General features: G+C 34.8%; 2 protein-coding genes across 3 annotated transcripts in view; both read right to left on the bottom strand.

The window, feature by feature from the left end:
• Window positions 1-1,818: 1,818 nt before the first annotated feature.
• The window catches only part of LOC142335402 (proteasome maturation protein-like), a 517,526-nt gene continuing 500,702 nt past the window's right edge, over window positions 1,819-18,642 (bottom strand). For both annotated transcript variants that reach the window (XM_075383872.1, XM_075383873.1), the window contains exons 2-6: window positions 9,024-9,149; window positions 8,881-8,938; window positions 4,245-4,340; window positions 3,837-3,930; window positions 1,819-2,033 (exon numbers count right to left, since the gene is read on the bottom strand). In XM_075383872.1, coding sequence (XP_075239987.1) covers window positions 1,969-2,033; window positions 3,837-3,930; window positions 4,245-4,340; window positions 8,881-8,938; window positions 9,024-9,139 — 429 coding nt within the window. In that variant the 5' untranslated portion in view covers window positions 9,140-9,149 and the 3' untranslated portion in view covers window positions 1,819-1,968. The remainder of the gene's footprint in view (window positions 2,034-3,836; window positions 3,931-4,244; window positions 4,341-8,880; window positions 8,939-9,023; window positions 9,150-18,642) is intronic.
• LOC142334603 (large ribosomal subunit protein eL22-like) lies at window positions 17,606-18,606 on the bottom strand. The gene is made up of 2 exons (XM_075382767.1): window positions 18,409-18,606; window positions 17,606-17,959 (listed from the first exon to the last, which is right to left on the bottom strand). Exons 1-2 carry the CDS (start codon window positions 18,535-18,537, stop codon window positions 17,720-17,722), a joined length of 369 nt encoding a protein of 122 aa, XP_075238882.1. The 5' UTR covers window positions 18,538-18,606; the 3' UTR covers window positions 17,606-17,719.

Raw genomic sequence — 18,642 nt, 5'->3', positions numbered from 1 at the left:
GAAGTCCTTTACTGAACCCAGCAAAAAAATAATCACTCAGGAAAAAACATGACAGCATGAATTCCTGAAACGACTCGAAGAGTCAAATAAAATCTTCCAAATAACTACACCATTATGCAACTTCAAGAAAAATGAAAAAAAAATCAAACTGAAGAAAGATATTGCACATACAAAAAAGGCAAAGATTAAAACGTTTCCTTCATTCAAAAGTCCAAGCCTAGTAAAACGCTCAGGCAGCAATATATAAGCCGTATTAGGTTCACAGACCTGTCTAATTTGAAAAAAAAAATGAAAACGGCAGAAACTAAAAAAGTTGTGAAATACCATATTTTTCTTAAAATTGGCAACGAAACAGTCTTTTGCCAAAAACTCCAATAAATTGGGAACTGAAAACGCCCTGGATCAATAGGCGTCTCTACAATAACAAAGAAAAACATAAACCGACAAATGTCGGAAGAATTGCTCTTGAACGACAGGCGAGGCAATTTAATTCAGGGGCTGTAGCCTAGATCAATTTTTCTTTATGGGTGCAAAAAAACTTGTCCCCGCCCGTGATTCGAACCACTGCCCTCCCGATCCACAGCCACAACCACTAACCACTGCGCTACAGATCACATAACTCCTATTCCTCGACCGATTTTATATTAGCTTTACTTCAGAGCAATAGAGATCACTCAAAAATGAAGACCGAAAGCGTGAAAAAGTCACTTGAGAAGTCAAAGAATGTTCCAGAAGAAAAGCGTAAAAATGTCAAGCGAGAAAATTGCATTAAAAAAAGACACACACGTTTACAATAATTGCTATGCACTTCGTTCAAGAGCAATTAAAAATTGAGTATAAAACAGCAAGATGAATTCTGGAAAGATCTCGAAGAGTGATCTCAACAATCGAAAACTTTGTCTCAACTATCAATTTTTAGACAAACTGAATAAAGCAAAAAAGCAACCTGAGGTGAATTACGATGGAATAAGTAAACAAAAACGAGAATGACCTCAAAAATATTAGGAAAAATTCAATTATTTCCTTTATATAAAATAAATTTAAATGAAAATATTCTCTCTGCTACAATAACAACAATAACTTGCCGACGCAAAAACATGCAACTCATAACAGGATCAGAGAGATCTCTCTAATTTTGAAACAAATGAGAAAAAAAACAAAACATGGACAAAATAGATCATTTTTCTCAATTTTTGTCATGTTTCCCTGCAAAACAGCTTCAAACAATTAAGCACCCAATTGACTAATGAAATTTATCTGCTTAATACTCAAATCCCTATAAAGATAATAAAATGAAATGATCACTTCTTTTTGTCGCCTCAAAACAGTTTTGCTGAATAGCATTTACTGCTTGGGCGGAGGGCTCTAAGAGATTTTAATGCCATCCGTGCATTACCTGTTTATACCATTTAGCAAAAGTTAAATGAGCCATACGAAAAATTGGTCAAGCGAAAAATTGCATAAAAAGACTTTGTTTGAGAGCAATTAATCGCCGTTCGTCCTCTTCGAGTCGTGAAAACCTGTAGAATACCAACTCCTCTTCGAGTCTATTAAACAAAACAACGTATACTGGCGTGAAGCAATCATGTTCTATGTACCGCACACATACTAGGCTTGTCTGCTCCTGCAATCGAAGTGAACAATAATACCTGCAATCCCAGTTATGAAGACTGAATTCGAATAATGTTCAGTCATAGTTTCACAACTCAAGTGTACAATTAAATGAACTCAATATAAAGCAAAGACATCCAGCGGATAGAACGATAGAAGTACACGCTCCAATCTTGGCTAGCACAATCAAGCTCGATCAATAAGAACTAAATGAAACATTAAATTCAAGTAAGGTCAGGGCAACACAAACTAATAAGAGTAAGAGTTCATTCAACCAATGCCATCAACACAAAGAATCCATTTATCTTTCGCTTGTGAGCTGAGCAATCCGCTCATTCTACTCCATTAACAACACATTTAGTATCTTCTACAGCTCTCAATCATCACTTGTGCTTCTCCACTCATTTCTGGCAATTGGTAATCTAAACAATCAAGGAGGCTCGTTAATTTGCGTGCGCCCATAATGTTCCAATCCCTCTTATCCACAAATTTCCGTAACCAAAAAAAAAGTTTATCAAAGTTTGAGTGTTATATTGAGAGGCTCTTCAAACCAAGTTAGGTTTCAGTAGAATTTGAAGTTAATTTTAAAAACTTCAGCATATTTCAACTACATTGTTTTACAAAAAATTGGAACATTTGTCAGAATATTAGGTATTACGGAAATTGACGCTTTTAGCTTCCAATGGAGAAGCTCATCAATACAAGTTTTAGTTTCTGAAAAATTTACTTTTCTTCGAGATGGCGGTTAAAATAGTCAACTATTCCGATCTCTTTTAATGTTGCTGAGTTATGAAAAGCTTTGATTTATTTTGTGAAAAAACAAAGGAACCGAAAAGAACATAACATATCAGCAAATTTATAAAAAGAAAATGCGTTTGGTCTTAAACTATACTCAAGTTCGGAAACTTGAGCATTATGCAACTTTTTTGGGCACTCAAATGTCTGCATATTCTACAAAGCTTGTTTACAAAAAAGTGAGCAATTAGGACTGCAAAAGGAACTTGGAACAATTTTAAAGGTTTAGTTCCTAAAACCATCAATTCCGCTTGCAGTAGGAAATACAGAAAATCAAATATAAAGATTGTCAAATAAGATGGACAATAGTCATATCCAAAAACAAACCAATTAGGACACAAATTGAGCATACTTGCTCTTCAAGTCTGCCCATATATGCAAAAAAGTAACCAACCTTAAATAAATTGATGTCATTTTACTAAAGCGCATTAATAGAGTTAGTAATACAGGGTAAAAACATCATTATTATCTTTAGTGTACAGCTCACTTATATTAATATATGTGCTTTCATTTGTTGATAACTGAAGCTTTGAACACTTTTGGGTAATAAATTCAGTTTTTTTAGCCTATTGTATGTTTTTCAACAAGTTAGCTAATCACTTTTTGTTTTTGCAGTTTATGAAAGTGATCGGGAAATAGGCCTCTTAAACTCCATCTCGATTGCTTTTAATGACTGTTAAACTTTGCTGAATAAAATAGTGTAGCGGAGATTTGGATCTTAATTATTTGCAAATTTCTTTAAAAACATTAATATCAACTCTATACTATTATTTAATATTTTGACTTGCATTCAAACATCGTGTACGCAAGGACACACCGTGGAATTTTTTTGGAAGAAGATGCAATATACAATCAAAGAGAAATTTATTTACCATTACAGGCTTTTAAGTATTAGAAAAATTAGCTTTCAGACGATGCTCAATGCATTCCTAAAAACAGTTATCTGGAATTACCTTATCATAACTTGATTTTTTGTATCTTAGACCGAAACTCAATCAATCCTCTTTGCCCCATTGAGACAGGCGACATCAAGACTGGTCGAGAGTTGTTATGTGTACAAAAAGGGCACAAAAAACTAGAGCTCGATATCGAACGTGTCTTGGCGGAAACTTATCGTACAGCACGGAAATGGCATATTTAATTTTTGTTTGCACAAAAAAGCGGATTTATCTTGCTCATAAATAAGTACCTGCCAGTGGCTCGCATCTAAAATTAGGAATCTACCTTCGATTCCAGAGGCAGATATTTTTTTTATTGAGCACATGTGTTTAAAAAGTCAATAATAATGCAGCACAAGACCCTTTAGTTTTGTCAAAACCTTTTCTCGCTTTCTATCACTAAGTACGTCTCTATCTTCTCCAGACTAGGCATAGATTAGTCAACCACTGAATTTCGATTTTATCCTAGGATATAGTTATTTCGGCAATTACCTTGGAACATGTCAGTTGAGAGTATTTGTTCGTCATAGCCAGTAAGAGATTCCCACAAGACACGACTGCTCCTCAAACAAGGAAGGCGTTCATGCTAAAAACAATCCGACTCACAAGATCGAAGGTCAGGTCATTAAAGTAAACAAATAAGGCAAAGCCTAAAATCACGGATAACTTGAAGCAATCCCCTTCAACGGGAAGCAATCGAAAAGTCGGATTTGAACCAACTAAGTATTAAGGGAAGCATTTAGTCGAAGAAGGCACTTTGATTTATACTCGAAATGGTTACTTAGATAGCAACATGCATCAATTTTAAGCTATTTTTTGCTTTAAAAAAGCCCATCAGAAAATCTACTTTGCCGAACTATGGTGAAATTGAAACGCTTTGCTAGGGTGTAAAATGATAACATTTTGGAGGATTCGTTCCTCCATTCTCAATTTGAGTGGCATGTGTAGTCCCTCTGAATGTCTCAGCTGCTGCAGCATCATCTCACGCTCCTCCTTCTAAAACGCAACAAATATTTCACTACTTGAGCTCAGAATGGTGTCCTGAGCTCAGAATGGTGTCCAGTTTGCTGGCTATGCATTTTGAGCTCAGATTTCGGAATTGAAACCTATTCCTTAAGATGGTTTAATTTTGAGAAGTAATTGTTTAACTTTTGACCCTAATGAATGAAGCTACCACTACTACTTGTTCTTGGGTATCATCCTATCTATATTGTTCCCAACAATTTTTTGAAAAGAATGGGAGAACTTTATGCTAGCCCTTTCTATTTCTGTCTATAAATTTACTACGAGCAGATTCGAGAATTTTAATATCTTTCCGAAAGAGTTTGCAAAAACTTTACGCAGTACTTCACGTAAACATGGCCAGAACTTTGATCAAATTTTTCTAACATTTCTTCTTACGATGATTTGAAGATCATAGTACAGGTATTTTTTCTTAAGATCAACCATCACATCTAAGATATGCATCTACGAGCAACCATTATAATAACCTGTTACCGCAATTTGTGTCTAGAATTCTTTTATCAATTTGCGCAGTACGCAATTCGGCACATTGTATGTAAAATCAGCAAAGATTGTAATCAAATTTTTTCAAAATTAGTTCATAAATCCATTAATTAAGATAACGAGCCACTTTTCCGAAAACAAGAATTGTGTTATCTTTCCAACACTGTCAACCTCTAATTTAAAATCCTTTAAAAATTGCGTTTAAAAGAGAAACAATTCAGCTTATTTTGCAAAGTCTTCGAGATCTTGAGAAACAAGATAACCATTTGATATTTATTATCAAGAAAACTATGACAATAACTCATGTCAGTTTTAAAAACGTAAAAATTATGAAGTTAGCCAGATACTGCTCCCGAGAAAAAATTGACTAAACATCGACCACAAAATACTGGTTGTGCATTAATTACTTCTTTTTCATTCTTGGGATTAAAAAAAACCCGACTTTTTCAGTTTGTAATCTTAAACATCTATTTAACATTGAGTTTTGGTTTAAAATTATATCTGTTCAGACAGTTAAATAGGAGCAGCTCCGCGTGTTGCTACAACGAGCACCATCTACTCAGTCCACTACTCCTGAAGTCCTAGCTTGATTCAAATAATTTGAGGAATTAATTTGAAACTTGATTGGGCGTCATTTTTTTATGAAGATCTGCTGTCATATTTTGAATATTTTGGACACCATTTAGGTGCTAAAGATACACCGTGATTTGAGACCCGCCGAAATTTTAAATGTCTTTTAAACAGAGAAGCTTTAGAGCATGAAAAGTTAGATTGGAATTGAGAGGAAACAGAATTTCGGGAGCTTTCTTGTTCGCATGCGTTATCACGACTACTTATGAAAGTATTAACAATTCTCGGTTCCTACTTGCAACTCCGGTAACCTTTATAGGATCCTATAACTTTTTGACTCCTAAGCCATTCGTCTTCTGTAAAAAAAAAACTAGGTTTACATTTCAGTCGTAGTTTTGTCTTTCAAAAATATCTTTGAGTATGACTAATGACAAGTCTTGTCTGCCTTCTGTCGAGGTAAGGCTTCATCTATTTACAGATTTTAATTAATAACCAACGCTTTTTGTTACTTAGACAGATTCGTTTCTAAAACTTTTTCTGAATTTTAACCGGATTTACTGTTCTCCAAGTTATTGCTCTCTCATTTGGTTAAAGAATCTTTTTAATGAAAATTAAAAACAATTCAGAGGTCAATTTGTTCGTCTCCTTGCAATTAGTCGTCTTTTTACATGTTCCAACGACTTTAAAAAAGTTCCAACGTCCTCCTTCAGAAATATTTGCAAAGGACGTCCTCCTTAAGAAATATTTGCAAATATTTTCTAACTATTGCCCTAGTTGTTACTTTTCTTCAGTTTTCATTGATAGATTTGTTTACTTTCTGTAGATAAACTATTCTGTTGAGCGAGCCTATAATCTAGTCAAACTTCAACATCATTCTTTTTCCTGTTGTTCCGACCCCCTACTTTTTTTTGTTCAGTCAATTTTGGCCGATCGATATAATCATCGTAGAGATTTGTGAGTGGTATCATTAAAAAGCACGTACATCCTAGAATGTCGAATTAAAAAGATTTTTTCAAATTTTGACTTTTACAGGGAGTTATCGAGGTTCAAAGTTTTGTGAAAATTCGACAGTTTTCACTCACTTTTTCCGTAATTTTTGCTGAAATTTGACTCAATTTTGCTAATTTAATTTAAATTAAGTCACAATTTTTAACGGTAGAGTGTTATTATTATCGTTAGAGATAAAAGAGCCTTGCTTAATTGTTTCAATAAAAATTTTTTGGTTAAAACTTGCACAAAATATGGTTTTTGGTCCACTTTGTTCAAGTTTGCCGAAATTGGAGACCTAGAAACCACCGACACAATCTCCGTAGACTCCGAAAAAGAGCTAGTTCAAATCCGGCGCCCTATAAAAGCCTTCTTGATAAACATTTTGCGTTTTTTGCAAAATTAAACCGATGATTATACAAAATGCATTATTTCTATTTTTGAATTATTTCACCTATTAATTGGCCTTATTCGCAAACATTTGAAACACTCACCAAAATAGTTAACGCTCACCAAAATAGTTAACGCTCACCAAAATAAGGTATAGAATTGATATCATGGATTCTTAATTTGAAAGTCAATAAAACCATTAGCTATATAGTGATATCAATTATTAAGGTAATTTAATCCATTTAACTATTCAAAAAAATAAAATCTAATGTTATTTTTTAGTTTCAAGATTTAGACTTACTATTAACAGGCGGAATAAGCTTTCAAAGAAGTTGCAAAATAAATTGTCTACTCTTTTAGTCGAAAGCTTATGTTGGCCATGAATTTTGAAAATAATTGTTTTTTTTTAAAGAGACAATGGATTTATGAGCTTTGCCATCTTTTTTCTGTTAACTTGTACCTTAGTAAATCTTTAAAAAGGTCATATTCTTTATCTATTGAACTAAAATTTGCTTTTTATAGCGGTTTTGTTTTCCTCAAATGGTCTTGTTCTTGGTACGAATTTTCATTAAATATTCGTGATTTTTGCATAATCGCCCATTTTTGTCAGCTCATGTTTTCATTTCACAGTATCAAAATAATAAGCGGTCCTCTGGCCATTTGAAACGAGAACGCAATGAAAAATTGTTAATGTCCTTGGTGAACAGCTTAATGACTAATTGGTTGGGACACCGTTTTTGCGCAAATTTTTATTTTTTTTCTTTTTGCCTGTTTTCATCGTTCTTTTGTAGTCGTACGACATATCCTGAATAATGAAATGTCTCGCTCACTCTCTATGGAGGAATGAATCTCTCGATGATTTCAGTTGATTGCATATTGTTTCCAATCAGGTTGACATTAATTCTTTTCAAAAAAAGCAAAGTTTTAATGAGCTTTTGCTCATTTCTCGTCGACTTGTTACCAAGTCGCATTGAGGAAAAGTCCCATAATTTTTTCCAATGAAGTACAGGTTAATGTTCTTTAGTATAAGTTTTATCTAAAACCATTTTGATTTTATTAATTTTTTTTGGACGAGTTTTGGTCGTAATTAATATTTGTAATTATTTGATTTTATCGCCGTCTTTTCTGGTAGTCATATTAATTACAGGTCTCATCGGCGCTCATAGGTAGATTTTTTATTCATTTAGTAGTTTGTTGAAGCCGGTCGGAGCCTCTTTGTTGTATCTGCTGTCCTTTCGTTCATTAAATGTCACATTAGATAGAGGACTTTGTTGTCAGGCTGTTATTTTAGCCGCGATGGAAATAATTCAGACAAGTATAAAAACTGCTTCCGCGAACAAATTTGGTGTTTATTTGATACAAAATCTCCGTATTATAAGTAGACTGTTATGGCAACATTTTACTGTATCGAGGTCGAGGTGAAAACTTAGAATCCGTTTATTCATTTTTCAAGTTTTTTGGGTTCACTTAGTTCGGCAAACAAGAACTGCCTTTGGACACCATAGATTGTCAAAAAACCAGCTACATATTAAAATCGTTCAATAGAACAAAACATTAAAAATCTTTGCAAAGCATAAAGCACTATTCATGTGCCTAACTTAAGACAAAGCAATAAATATGACACGAATTGTAGCCAAAGTTAGCTATATGAACGGTGTTTTTGACTCCTACTTTTTTCTACTTTTTTTAAAGAAATTTGGTACTTAAATGATGGTTGTTGGTAGCATAGCAACACCCTTTTCGGAAAGATTTTTTTAAAAAAAAAGTTATTTGTAAGGGAGGGTTACCCAGGCATTTTTGGTTTCTCAGAAAACTCGTTTTTTTTTCTTTTCCCCCGTTCAAACTTGAGTTATGAAACAGTTGTCAATTTGCAGGAACCAGCTAAAAGACTCCATCCGCGAATCATGCGAGCCTTCGTGTTTGGCTTTAGAGACCATCATGAATACAAAACCAGGCAGTAGTTTGTTTGTGCTCATAAAAAGTTTTGAAAAACGGCAGGAGGGGACAGTAATATTGGACTTGAATCAATTATTCGTTTGCGTTTAGCAGTACAGATATTGAATCATCCAAACTATTTGCTCACATGTGGAGTCATATTCTGAAGAGGGTGTATTTTATCCAGATTCACCTTGCCATCAAAACTGAAATCAACATTATACGAATTTCGCCATTAAATCCAATGATTTTGCAAGAAAAATGTCTGACACTCGTAGTGCGAAACCTTACCCTGTGTTCATCGGATTTTCGGCCAGTTTCCCCAAGTCATGTTTATCTAGCATACTACTGTTACTTTTGGAATTCTGGCATCCTTCCCCAGAAAATTTGCCTTGGACAGCAAACATGGTCAGAACTGAAACGGAATCAGAATGAAATAGGATAACATCAGGTTGGTTTAGGCTCGTCTAATATAAACCAAAACGAAAACCCAGTCTAATTATATCAACACAATGTCCTAAATACCCATGTTTCTAAACAAAAAACTCAGAACACATTTATGTACGTCCAACGCTGACACTCTTTGCGAGTGATAGATAATCTTCAGAACGAAAGTCATAACTGAAGAACAGCTCGCAAGGGGCTAAGGTTGGTTGGAACTTCAAGGCGCCGGATATTAGTGCGTAAGCCAGGAGGGGTCGAAATCTAAAGGGGAGGATGGTCAAAAAAAGGGAAGGTTAACTTTACACCATCAAAATATGCCTCCTTAGCATTATCCGCGAATCATGCTTTTACAGACTACTCAAGATCTAAGAGAAAGTCACAGCAAATTACTTCCCGTGATTTAGAGATTTATCCCGTCTTCACGCCGAATCGGCCAAATAACCTTGGGAATAATTGCAAAAAAAAACAACCGACAGATAACCAAAAACGACTCGATGACTCGTGCAAAATGACCTGGAGAACCAAACAGACAGACCAAAAATAAAAACAATAACCTATTATTTTTTGGGTGGGGGCAAGTTGAGTGGTAGGGGTAGATGGAGGTTGGGAGGAAGCAAGCGGGGCTGTAAAGGGTGTCAAAATCTTTCTCAAAATAACCTTTCAACATTGAATAATATCAGCGGTTATTTATAACTGTACATTAAAACAAACTAACCGTTCACTAAATGTTAATTCGAAACGTTCGAAAACAGAAGTCAATCAAGTTCAAGTCGTGAACATATATACTTCAGCCTAAATAACCCAGTGAAACAAATACTCAAGACCCACGTAATTTCTAAAAAAGGTTAGAGCAATTATAAGTATAAACATAGCTAACAACCTATTGTAGTAATCCGCACATTTAATAAAAAGTGATGAAACTTTAGCTTAAACATTGCCCACTAAGTTAAAATTTCAGTTTCCTGTTTTTTTACACCTCTTTTAACCCCTATAATTTAAACCCGATTTTTTAACCCCTAACATTAAACACCTCAATTACTTAAATCCAATATTGTTTCAACCAAATTTTAAGCTTCCTACAATTGAGGTTAATTAGGCCTCAATCAATTTTATTTAGTCTAATTAATAGAGATTATAATCGAGGTGAAATGATTGAGGTAAAAATATCCTTTTCACACCTCAATCATTTCACCCCGATTTTAATCTGTATATTCATTGATCATAATTGTAAGGAACATAGAGCTGACAATTCCATAGTTTAAAGCAAAACTATAACAATTAGCGAAATAGATATCTCAACTAGTCCCTAATGAGGCAACTAAAAGCAATTGAGAAGTGGATGAAACTCTAGAATACTTCTTGTTTCATTGCATTTTGAAATCAGCATGATAACTGCCGATTGAGTTTACTATTTCTTCCAAAAACAAAAAATATTGGTTGTAGAAGGCCATAAGTTTTATGTTACAAAATAAATAAAATTACCACTGCCTTGAATTGCCCGAAATATCAATGCTACAGGTGCCGCGTTTACACAAGATGGCCAACTTTTTCGCGTAAACGTTGAGCACAATCATAATACTTCGATTGGAAAGCCGGCCACACGAAAAGTTATAGAAGAGATCAAAGCCCTGATTGAAAACTTAACGCCCGCAGCAGTCGTAGCTTCCGCAATTTTACCAGTAACGGATGTTTTCTCGACCCAGCATTGCTGTCAAATCCAAATTTAATACAAAAATCGCAGCGTTTAAGAAAATGCAAACAGTGTGAATTCATGAACCGTCGGACGGGCATTTTCATATACCCGATAGGTTTCAAGAATTTTTGCGGTATGACAGCGGAAAAGATTACCGCGAGCGTATTTTAATTTTTGGTGATCCGTATATGACATCGGTTCCCGAAGGTTCCAAACTATGGCTTGCGGATGGAACCTTTAAACTATCGCCCACAAACTTCTACCAAATTTACAACCTTCATATATATATTCTCAGTATTGCTCCTGCTTGTTTGTATGTCCTCCTTCTAAACGAAAAAAAAATTACAGCCGATTACTTGTTGCCTTGGAAACCTCTGCCCCAGATTGTAAGCCGTGACTCATCAGGGAATTTGATCCCAGTCGTTATCCCTATGATGCGACCCCTAACTGGAAACACAGTTTTGCATTACTTAGATATGAAACTTGCACAGCGTAACCGCTCCCAAAAATATCAATCTGAATTTCATTGAAAATTCTGTTTAACACAGGGTTAAATTTCGTTTTGAATTGCTAACATATGCCTGCCCGGAAAGTAGGCTTTAAAACTTAGCTTACATCCTTTCATTCGAAAAGTAGCGGTTCTTCCGTCTTCTAGACTAGGACAGTGTTTGAACTTTTTTGATTCAAATCAAAGTGCAACATAAAAGAGGTCAGACTTGTCAAGTGTTCTTTTTCGATCAAAGGCATTGCTCTAAAAAACAATCTCGTTCTCGTCATTATTCTTCGCTTTTAAACAAACGTAAGCTGTTCAATGCCGCACTGTTGGAGGTCAGAAGTATTGTGTTATTTAACTCCATTGAACTTTAGCTTTGTTAATTGTTCTTTTGGACGCCGAACTAGATAAGAGATTTCGGCGTTAAACCGATTTCGGGGTGAATAAATTGAGTGGTTAAATGACTGAGGGGTGATTATATACGGGGTTAAATTATAGGGGGTTAAATAAATCGAGGTGAAAAGAAGTAGAACCAAAATTTCACCTGAATTGATCTTTTAGCATGCCAAAATAAGAGTTTTCGAACATCTTTTCTGAAAGCCTACATTTCAATACAAAAATTCCACGAAAAATAAAATCTCGATTATTTTTAACTGTCAGCGTCAAGGTACATTCCACAAGCAAGAAATAAAATGCAAGATAAAAGGACTGCGTCTAGAGCGCTCGATGGGTTTAAAATAATCAATACCTAGTCCTTGAGGCAACTACCCGGTTGATCCTAATAAAAACCAGCAATCAAGGGTAAAGTGGTTCATTTTGTTTTAAACAACCTAAACAATATACAGAATAATGAATAGCTGCACTAGGTTATGATATCTCTCATTCAAAATTTTTGTCGCAAATTATCAACATCTCGAAGTTTCACGATAGTGATAAGATAGCCAACCAAATTCTCTACAAATAATATTTTATACATGAAGTGAAGTGGTAAATTAATTTAAAGTCTCTTATGGCTCTTTTAATGGCAAATGTATTAAATGAGTCAAAACGCAGACTGCAATTTTAAAAATGACAACAAAATACTTTCTCAAAAGTGCCAAATATCATCCCAAAACAAGAAAAAATATTTGTACTAAGCAGTCTAAGGATGGGCAGTCGGTGATATTGATGTCCAATGAAACTCTCAAAACGACTTATGCCAGAAGTTGGTGATCGATACTCCCAACAACTGAGTCAAACCTTAAGCTTATGACACAAACTGATCTCATATATTATTTCCTTTTGAGGTTTATAAAAAATAAAGCTTACAATACTAGGAGGTGGAGGCGAAACTGAATAAAACTTTAAATGAAACCGAAAAGGTTTTACTGATAAACAGATTAAGCAATTGATCATCAGATAATTCGAAAAAAAACATCAAAGACAAACGTCGGATGGATTGCTCCCGAACGACAGGCGGGGGCAATTTAATTTAGAGGTGTAGCTTAGGAATTTTTCATGGGTGCAAACAAACGCAAAACCGAGAGGAGTACGCCATACCTGGACCTTCAGAATGACAGTTCCTCCTAACCACTAAGCTAAGTGGGGTTGACTCCTTTTCGCTCACAATCGCTTTCGTACCAGCAAAAAATTTTATTTCAGAAAGAGAGCTACTTAGATCACTCAAAAATGAAGAACTCAAGCGTAAAAATTTCAAAAAGGAGTTCAAAGAAAAAGAATGTTCCAGAACAAAAGCCAACAAAATACCGGCCGTTTATGCACATTGAGGATTCAAACAGAAAAAAGAGAAAAAGCCGGTTGACCAAATTTACTTCGAAGTGTCAAAAAGTGTTCGAACTTGGCGTGTAGTTTCAGTTAGACTCTGAAACTATACTTAACTCCGCTTCTATATTAAGATCTATTAAGTTTAACAGTAGTGTCAGCTAGGAATCGCTCTAATGAATTTTGATAACCTAATGCAATGACTTCATGACCATGTTTAATTGGTTCATCCCTTTTCTTCTGAATTTGTACTCCTTTTACATTGGCCGTATTGACTTTTTTTAAAAAAAATAGTAAAAATCAATATCAAAATGCAGCATGTGAAGAAAAAGTACCCGAGAAACTAACTTGTTGTTCAAACATTTTTTTCTCATTCCACTTTAAAAGTAGAGCGCAAAATACGCGCCGGAAAAACCTTCGCTGTTTCACTCCACTTCCCTTTCGTCGTGTCCAAAATAATCACTTCAATTTGACTTCAAAAATCATGAAAATATGTGAACAGATCTTGAAAAAAAATAGCGGGAAAACTCCGGATTCAAATAAAAGCGGACATTAGCTAGGAACTTAGATTTTCCTTCACTGACTGAAATGAGCTGAGCCTATTAAAAACTCTCTAATCATTTCGAAACATTAACTAAGGAAAACTAAAAACATGAGTGAAGCCAAAATTGATATCTGGAAAAAATCTCCAGTGTTCTCCAGTGTCGCCTCCTAAAAAATATTTGCAAAACAGCTTACAATACAGATAGCCATCATTAAAAAAATGACTACCATCTGATAAAAACAACAGACACGGCGTTACATACAGAGAAAACAGGAGAGCCGTGAATAACCCTCTGCTAGTCCAAAAAAACGCTAATTCAAAATCAAAAAGGTAAACAACGAAAAACCCAATTGACATTACAAAAACAATTTACTTTAGTAAAAACGGCAATCTACAAACTTGAACTGCCCGCTCTTAGTAACAATACACCATAACACCTATATAATAGCTCTACATTAAATAGTGAACAAGAAAAGCTATTGCGAAAACAAAATCAGAAAGATTAGGCAAAACACTTAATTAGGCAAAACACAAACTAGACAGAAATTGGACAAAATTTGATTTAAATTATCCATTTGCTTCAACAAGAATTTTTTGAAAAATCTATCGAATCACAAGACAACCTATACAAATAAAATAACAGTTTAAAAATTAAATCTAAAAAGGATCAATAAAGTTCAATCCAAAAAAACACCACGTATACAACAAAAAATAAGTTGAAAAAACAACTAATAAACCGTTCAAAGGGAAAAATTGCAAACATAGCTCCAAATTGCGTCTTAAAAACTAACAATTTCTTCAAAAGCTCCAAAATGACCCCAAACGTACTATTTCTAGCTTACATTATTGAGACAAACACATTTGGTTGAAAAAGTTACATCTAAAAAACTACTTTGAAAAAAGTACTTGATCAAAAATAATCGCTCGGTTGACGTAAGTTTTTTTCACACCTAATTTTTGCGCTGTCTCAGTATGATGCTTGAACAGACACCATTCTAAATTATTGGTGTGCTTGACTTTTTCGCCCGAAATAAACACTTTTCACGCGCAGCTTTTGACTTCTAAATCACATCCTCAAAAAATAGAAGTCACCGATTAAAAATAGGCGGAAGGCTCCGGAGTCGATCCGAAGAAAAACGTAACTTAGGCCCTATCCAACTATCAACTAACCTATGAAATCAAATTATTCCATAACCCCACTCAATTTGAAAAGAAGAGGAAACGAATTAGAAAGGAAAAGGACACATTTTATATATTTACTCAATTTCTGTTCAATGAAACTGCATATGTTAGAATGCATTTTCGGCAGAATGCTGGAAACAAGCTGCCAGGGATTCCTATAAATCTAGTAGGGTTTGTAAGGAAAAAATAAGAAAACCATATTTATACAAAAACATTGTAGAGGCGACAGAGGCTAGTAACAATAGAAATAAGCATTAGAAATGAGAAGATTTATAAGAACAAAATTGAAGAAAGGGGCATTAAAGATAAGCTCTTAAGGGTTTCCCTTTTCTTTTTGATTTCGTTTTTCGAAACTGACTCTGTTGATTATAGATTGTTTTCTGATCAACTGTCACTTAAAAGCTCTTTCAACAGAATAGAAGGAGGAAATAGCACACAATCATGAACGAGCTGTGATCAGAAATAAAGCGAAATAACTCTTTAGTTGACGAAATAAAAAAACTGTTCCGCTATAATAGCGCGCTGAGAAGATGAGGGAGGATATTAAAACATAGCTGGCAGATTGCCAGAAAATAGCCGCAATAGCTTCGTAGATCTGCAGTCTCAAAAAATCAGTAAAAAACAGACCAAAAAAAATTAAGGCTGATATGTTATATTTTGATTAAAAATCTGTATACTTTTTTGCTGCCTCTATTAGCTGCTCTCAAATAACCCTCGTTTAGAGTGACACACACCCATTTGACCTTATCTCTTTGAAATAAAGTAAATAAAAGTCAATTTCAAAGTGAGGAAGTCATTTGTGAGATTGAGGTAAGTCAAGTGTGACCAAAAATTTAATCACGCGAATCAACAAAAAACTCGCTCCACTAAGAGCGAAAAATGACGTCGCACACGCATTTCAGTTGAAATTGCATGAACGAATGAACAAAAAACAGATTTGAAGTGGTTGTGACGTCATATGGTCGTAACAAAAATCGTGAGGACGAAATAAAAAAAAACCAAGAGAAAGCCAATAATAGCCCCAGCTATCGCTGTGCGGCTACTAAACATAACAAGCAATACATCTCGAAAGAGAAAAACCTAGCGAAAAAATCAAAGAAACCTTATAATTTTTTTGACAATATTCTCTAAACATTTTAGAGTCTCAATAGATATTTTCAGCATACATTAAGAAGCAGTTCCTGCTTATTTGTTGAGCAACCCCTTGAAAACACTAAAAACAAGAGTGAAAATCTACAAAAAGTGAATAATTTTTTAAGTTTATAAACATATGTGCTATCAAACCTTGAATTCTTTTCACTTCGTAACAATAAAACTACCATAAACACTAATTAAATTTCTCTGAAAGGCAACAACAGTAATTAGTAAAAAAAAATTCAAAAACAGAAAAATTAAGCAAAGAATTGGCAAAAAACGCAAAAGAATACTAATTTCAACACAAAACTGAACCAGGATTCTAAAAACTTGAAATAGTACAAAAACCGTTTAAAAGTGTCCAAAACGGCCAGATCACAAAAATAGCCCAAGATTGCATATAACCTTATATATGATTGAGATTGTCAAAATGCATCCAAACAAATAATTACTTGTTAATATGGTTTAGAACAACCACTTTTCCCGAAAGAGTATGCGAAAACTAAGAAAAAAACTGAAAAACTAATGAACGCATGTATCAAAATATTTCACTCATTTAACTAAAATTATTCAGGCCGACCTTTCTCGCCATCTCTCAAAAACGCAGTATGAACTGAAAAACCTCTCTTTTCTCTCTATGCTCTTCAATTCGTTGACCAGTTTGACCTAAACACTTATTTTTCACTTGCGGCATTGACTTTTATATCCCGTTTTGAATACACTCCGAAAAATTACCAGCCAAAATAGACTCTCCGCCAATACTCTTCTTCGAGTCGTTAAAAATGGATAGCCATTACTACTCTTCGAGTCGTTAAAAAGACAGCACCCCAATACTTGAGAGGCTATTACAATATAAGGAAAAATTTTGAAGGAAAAAAGACAAACGTTTACTCTAATTTCAAACTTCATTCAAGAACAATTAAGACAAAAAATAGGAGTAATGATGGCGGGGGGGGGGGGGGGTGTGTTAAGTATAGGGGTTGTTAAATAGTACTCATCTTGGGTCCTCAGAGGAACAAAAATTTGCTAGTGTAAAAGTCACGTTTCTGAGTGAGGTGAGCCGAGCTGACTCAGTTCAAATGCATGGGGGGGGGGGGGTCAATCTCTAAGAACCACCCTTCGCACCATAAGTCTCCAAAGAGATTCTGTGAATCGCATACTTGAAGACTAGTGAGCTGAAAGGTTCTAAGAGCGCTTAATGCCCGCTGGGCGCTACCGTTTTATCCCGTTTTTGAAGACGAAAAGTCAAATGCGTCAGACAAAAAATTGGTCAAGCGAAAAATTGCATTAAAAAACCGTCAGGACTAATATAATTGCTAAAAACTTCGTTTGAGAGCAATTAAAAAGCACATTTCCAAGCAAAAGAAAAGGATCAACGAGTGGAAAAGCAGTCAGCAACAACAATGCACAACTTTAAAAGGAATAATGAAAAAATTGGTCAAGCGAAAACTTTCAAGTTTCATTAGTTCCTTTCATTATTTCGCAATCATATTTTTAAGGGCCTGAGCATACGTCAAATGGCAGCTACTCGCAAAGATAAAGCCTCATTTTTTAAACCATGTGCACTAAAAATTGACACATTTTTGTCAACAACATTTTCATGGACAGCGTAAACAAAAACAGGAGTTCGGAACGTTTAAATTAATTGAAAAGAATTCAAACAAATTTCCGATATTTTTGAGTGAGCAACAACATTAGAGTTGGACAAAACCCAGACCAAATAGGTTGATTGAGCACTACTCGTCATCGTCTTCATCATTCTCGTCGTTGTTGATATCGAAGTATCTGAGTGTGTATGAGTCTTTCTCTGTGGCCACAACTCTCAGCCAGTCTCTCAAGTCACTCTTCTTGAGAAACTTCTTGGTCAAGTACTTGAGGTATCTCTTGCTGAAGTCAATATTCGCAGTAACTGTCACAACTTTCTTGTCACTTGTCACCAGGATTCTGTTGCCTAGGTTTCCTACTTTGCCCTCAACCTGCAAAACGCATTCACTGTCACAAGGAAAATATTGCAAAACACAAAAACAGAAGTGAAAATTTGAAGACAAAAAAAATTGTTGATACTGGCAACTAATATTTTTCTAAGTAGAGCTGGCCGATGATAATAGACCTAATAAGTCATCGTTAAAAAAATTAGTGACATTTCTAACGTAACTCTGCAATATTAAGCGATGAATATTAACGTACTGCTGGCATTAATACTTTGACTAATATTGATCTGGCGGTCTCAACCAATTGAACAAGTCTTTTTTCATAATCAAAAATATACTCGGGATAAACAGTGAGTTACTTTGACAGACATTTAGTACTTTAAAACGTAATGTATTGCTTTTGGATCTAGGTAGCGAAAAAAAAATTATACAAAGTTACTTCACTCCCCACTCCCCTGCATATCAAAGTATAAAAATCGCAACTGAGTGCTCACCTTGATCTTGTCCTTGAGGAATGCCTCGAATTTCTTGATGTCAATGATACCATCGTCGATGGGGTTGGTGAGATCAATCTTGAACTTTGTGACTCCCTTCACTTTCTTCTCTTTCTTGGCAAGAGGCATCTTTAGTGACAAGTTGAGTTATCAAAAAACTCTAAAAAAGTCCTTTTACATCAGAGGCTTCTGAGAGACAGTATTAATTGGAGAAATGACAGTATTAATTGAAGG

This window comes from Convolutriloba macropyga, chromosome 2, assembly GCF_964194025.1.
Source record: "Convolutriloba macropyga chromosome 2, txConMacr16.3, whole genome shotgun sequence".
NCBI classification, from domain to species: Eukaryota; Metazoa; Xenacoelomorpha; order Acoela; family Convolutidae; genus Convolutriloba; species Convolutriloba macropyga.
Note: the sequence above shows the minus strand (reverse complement) of the source record. Positions and strands in the feature narration are given on the sequence as shown.

What these genes read in the sequence shown, in the direction of transcription:
- LOC142334603 (XM_075382767.1), bottom strand. Translation starts at nt 18,537, where the DNA reads ATGCCTCTTGCCAAGAAAGAGAAGAAAGTGAAGGGAGTCACAAAGTTC. An exon ending in TCCTCAAGGACAAGATCAAG is followed by an intron (nt 17,960 to 18,408) that starts GTGAGCACTCAG and finishes TGCGTTTTGCAG; the next exon opens with GTTGAGGGCAAAGTAGGAAA.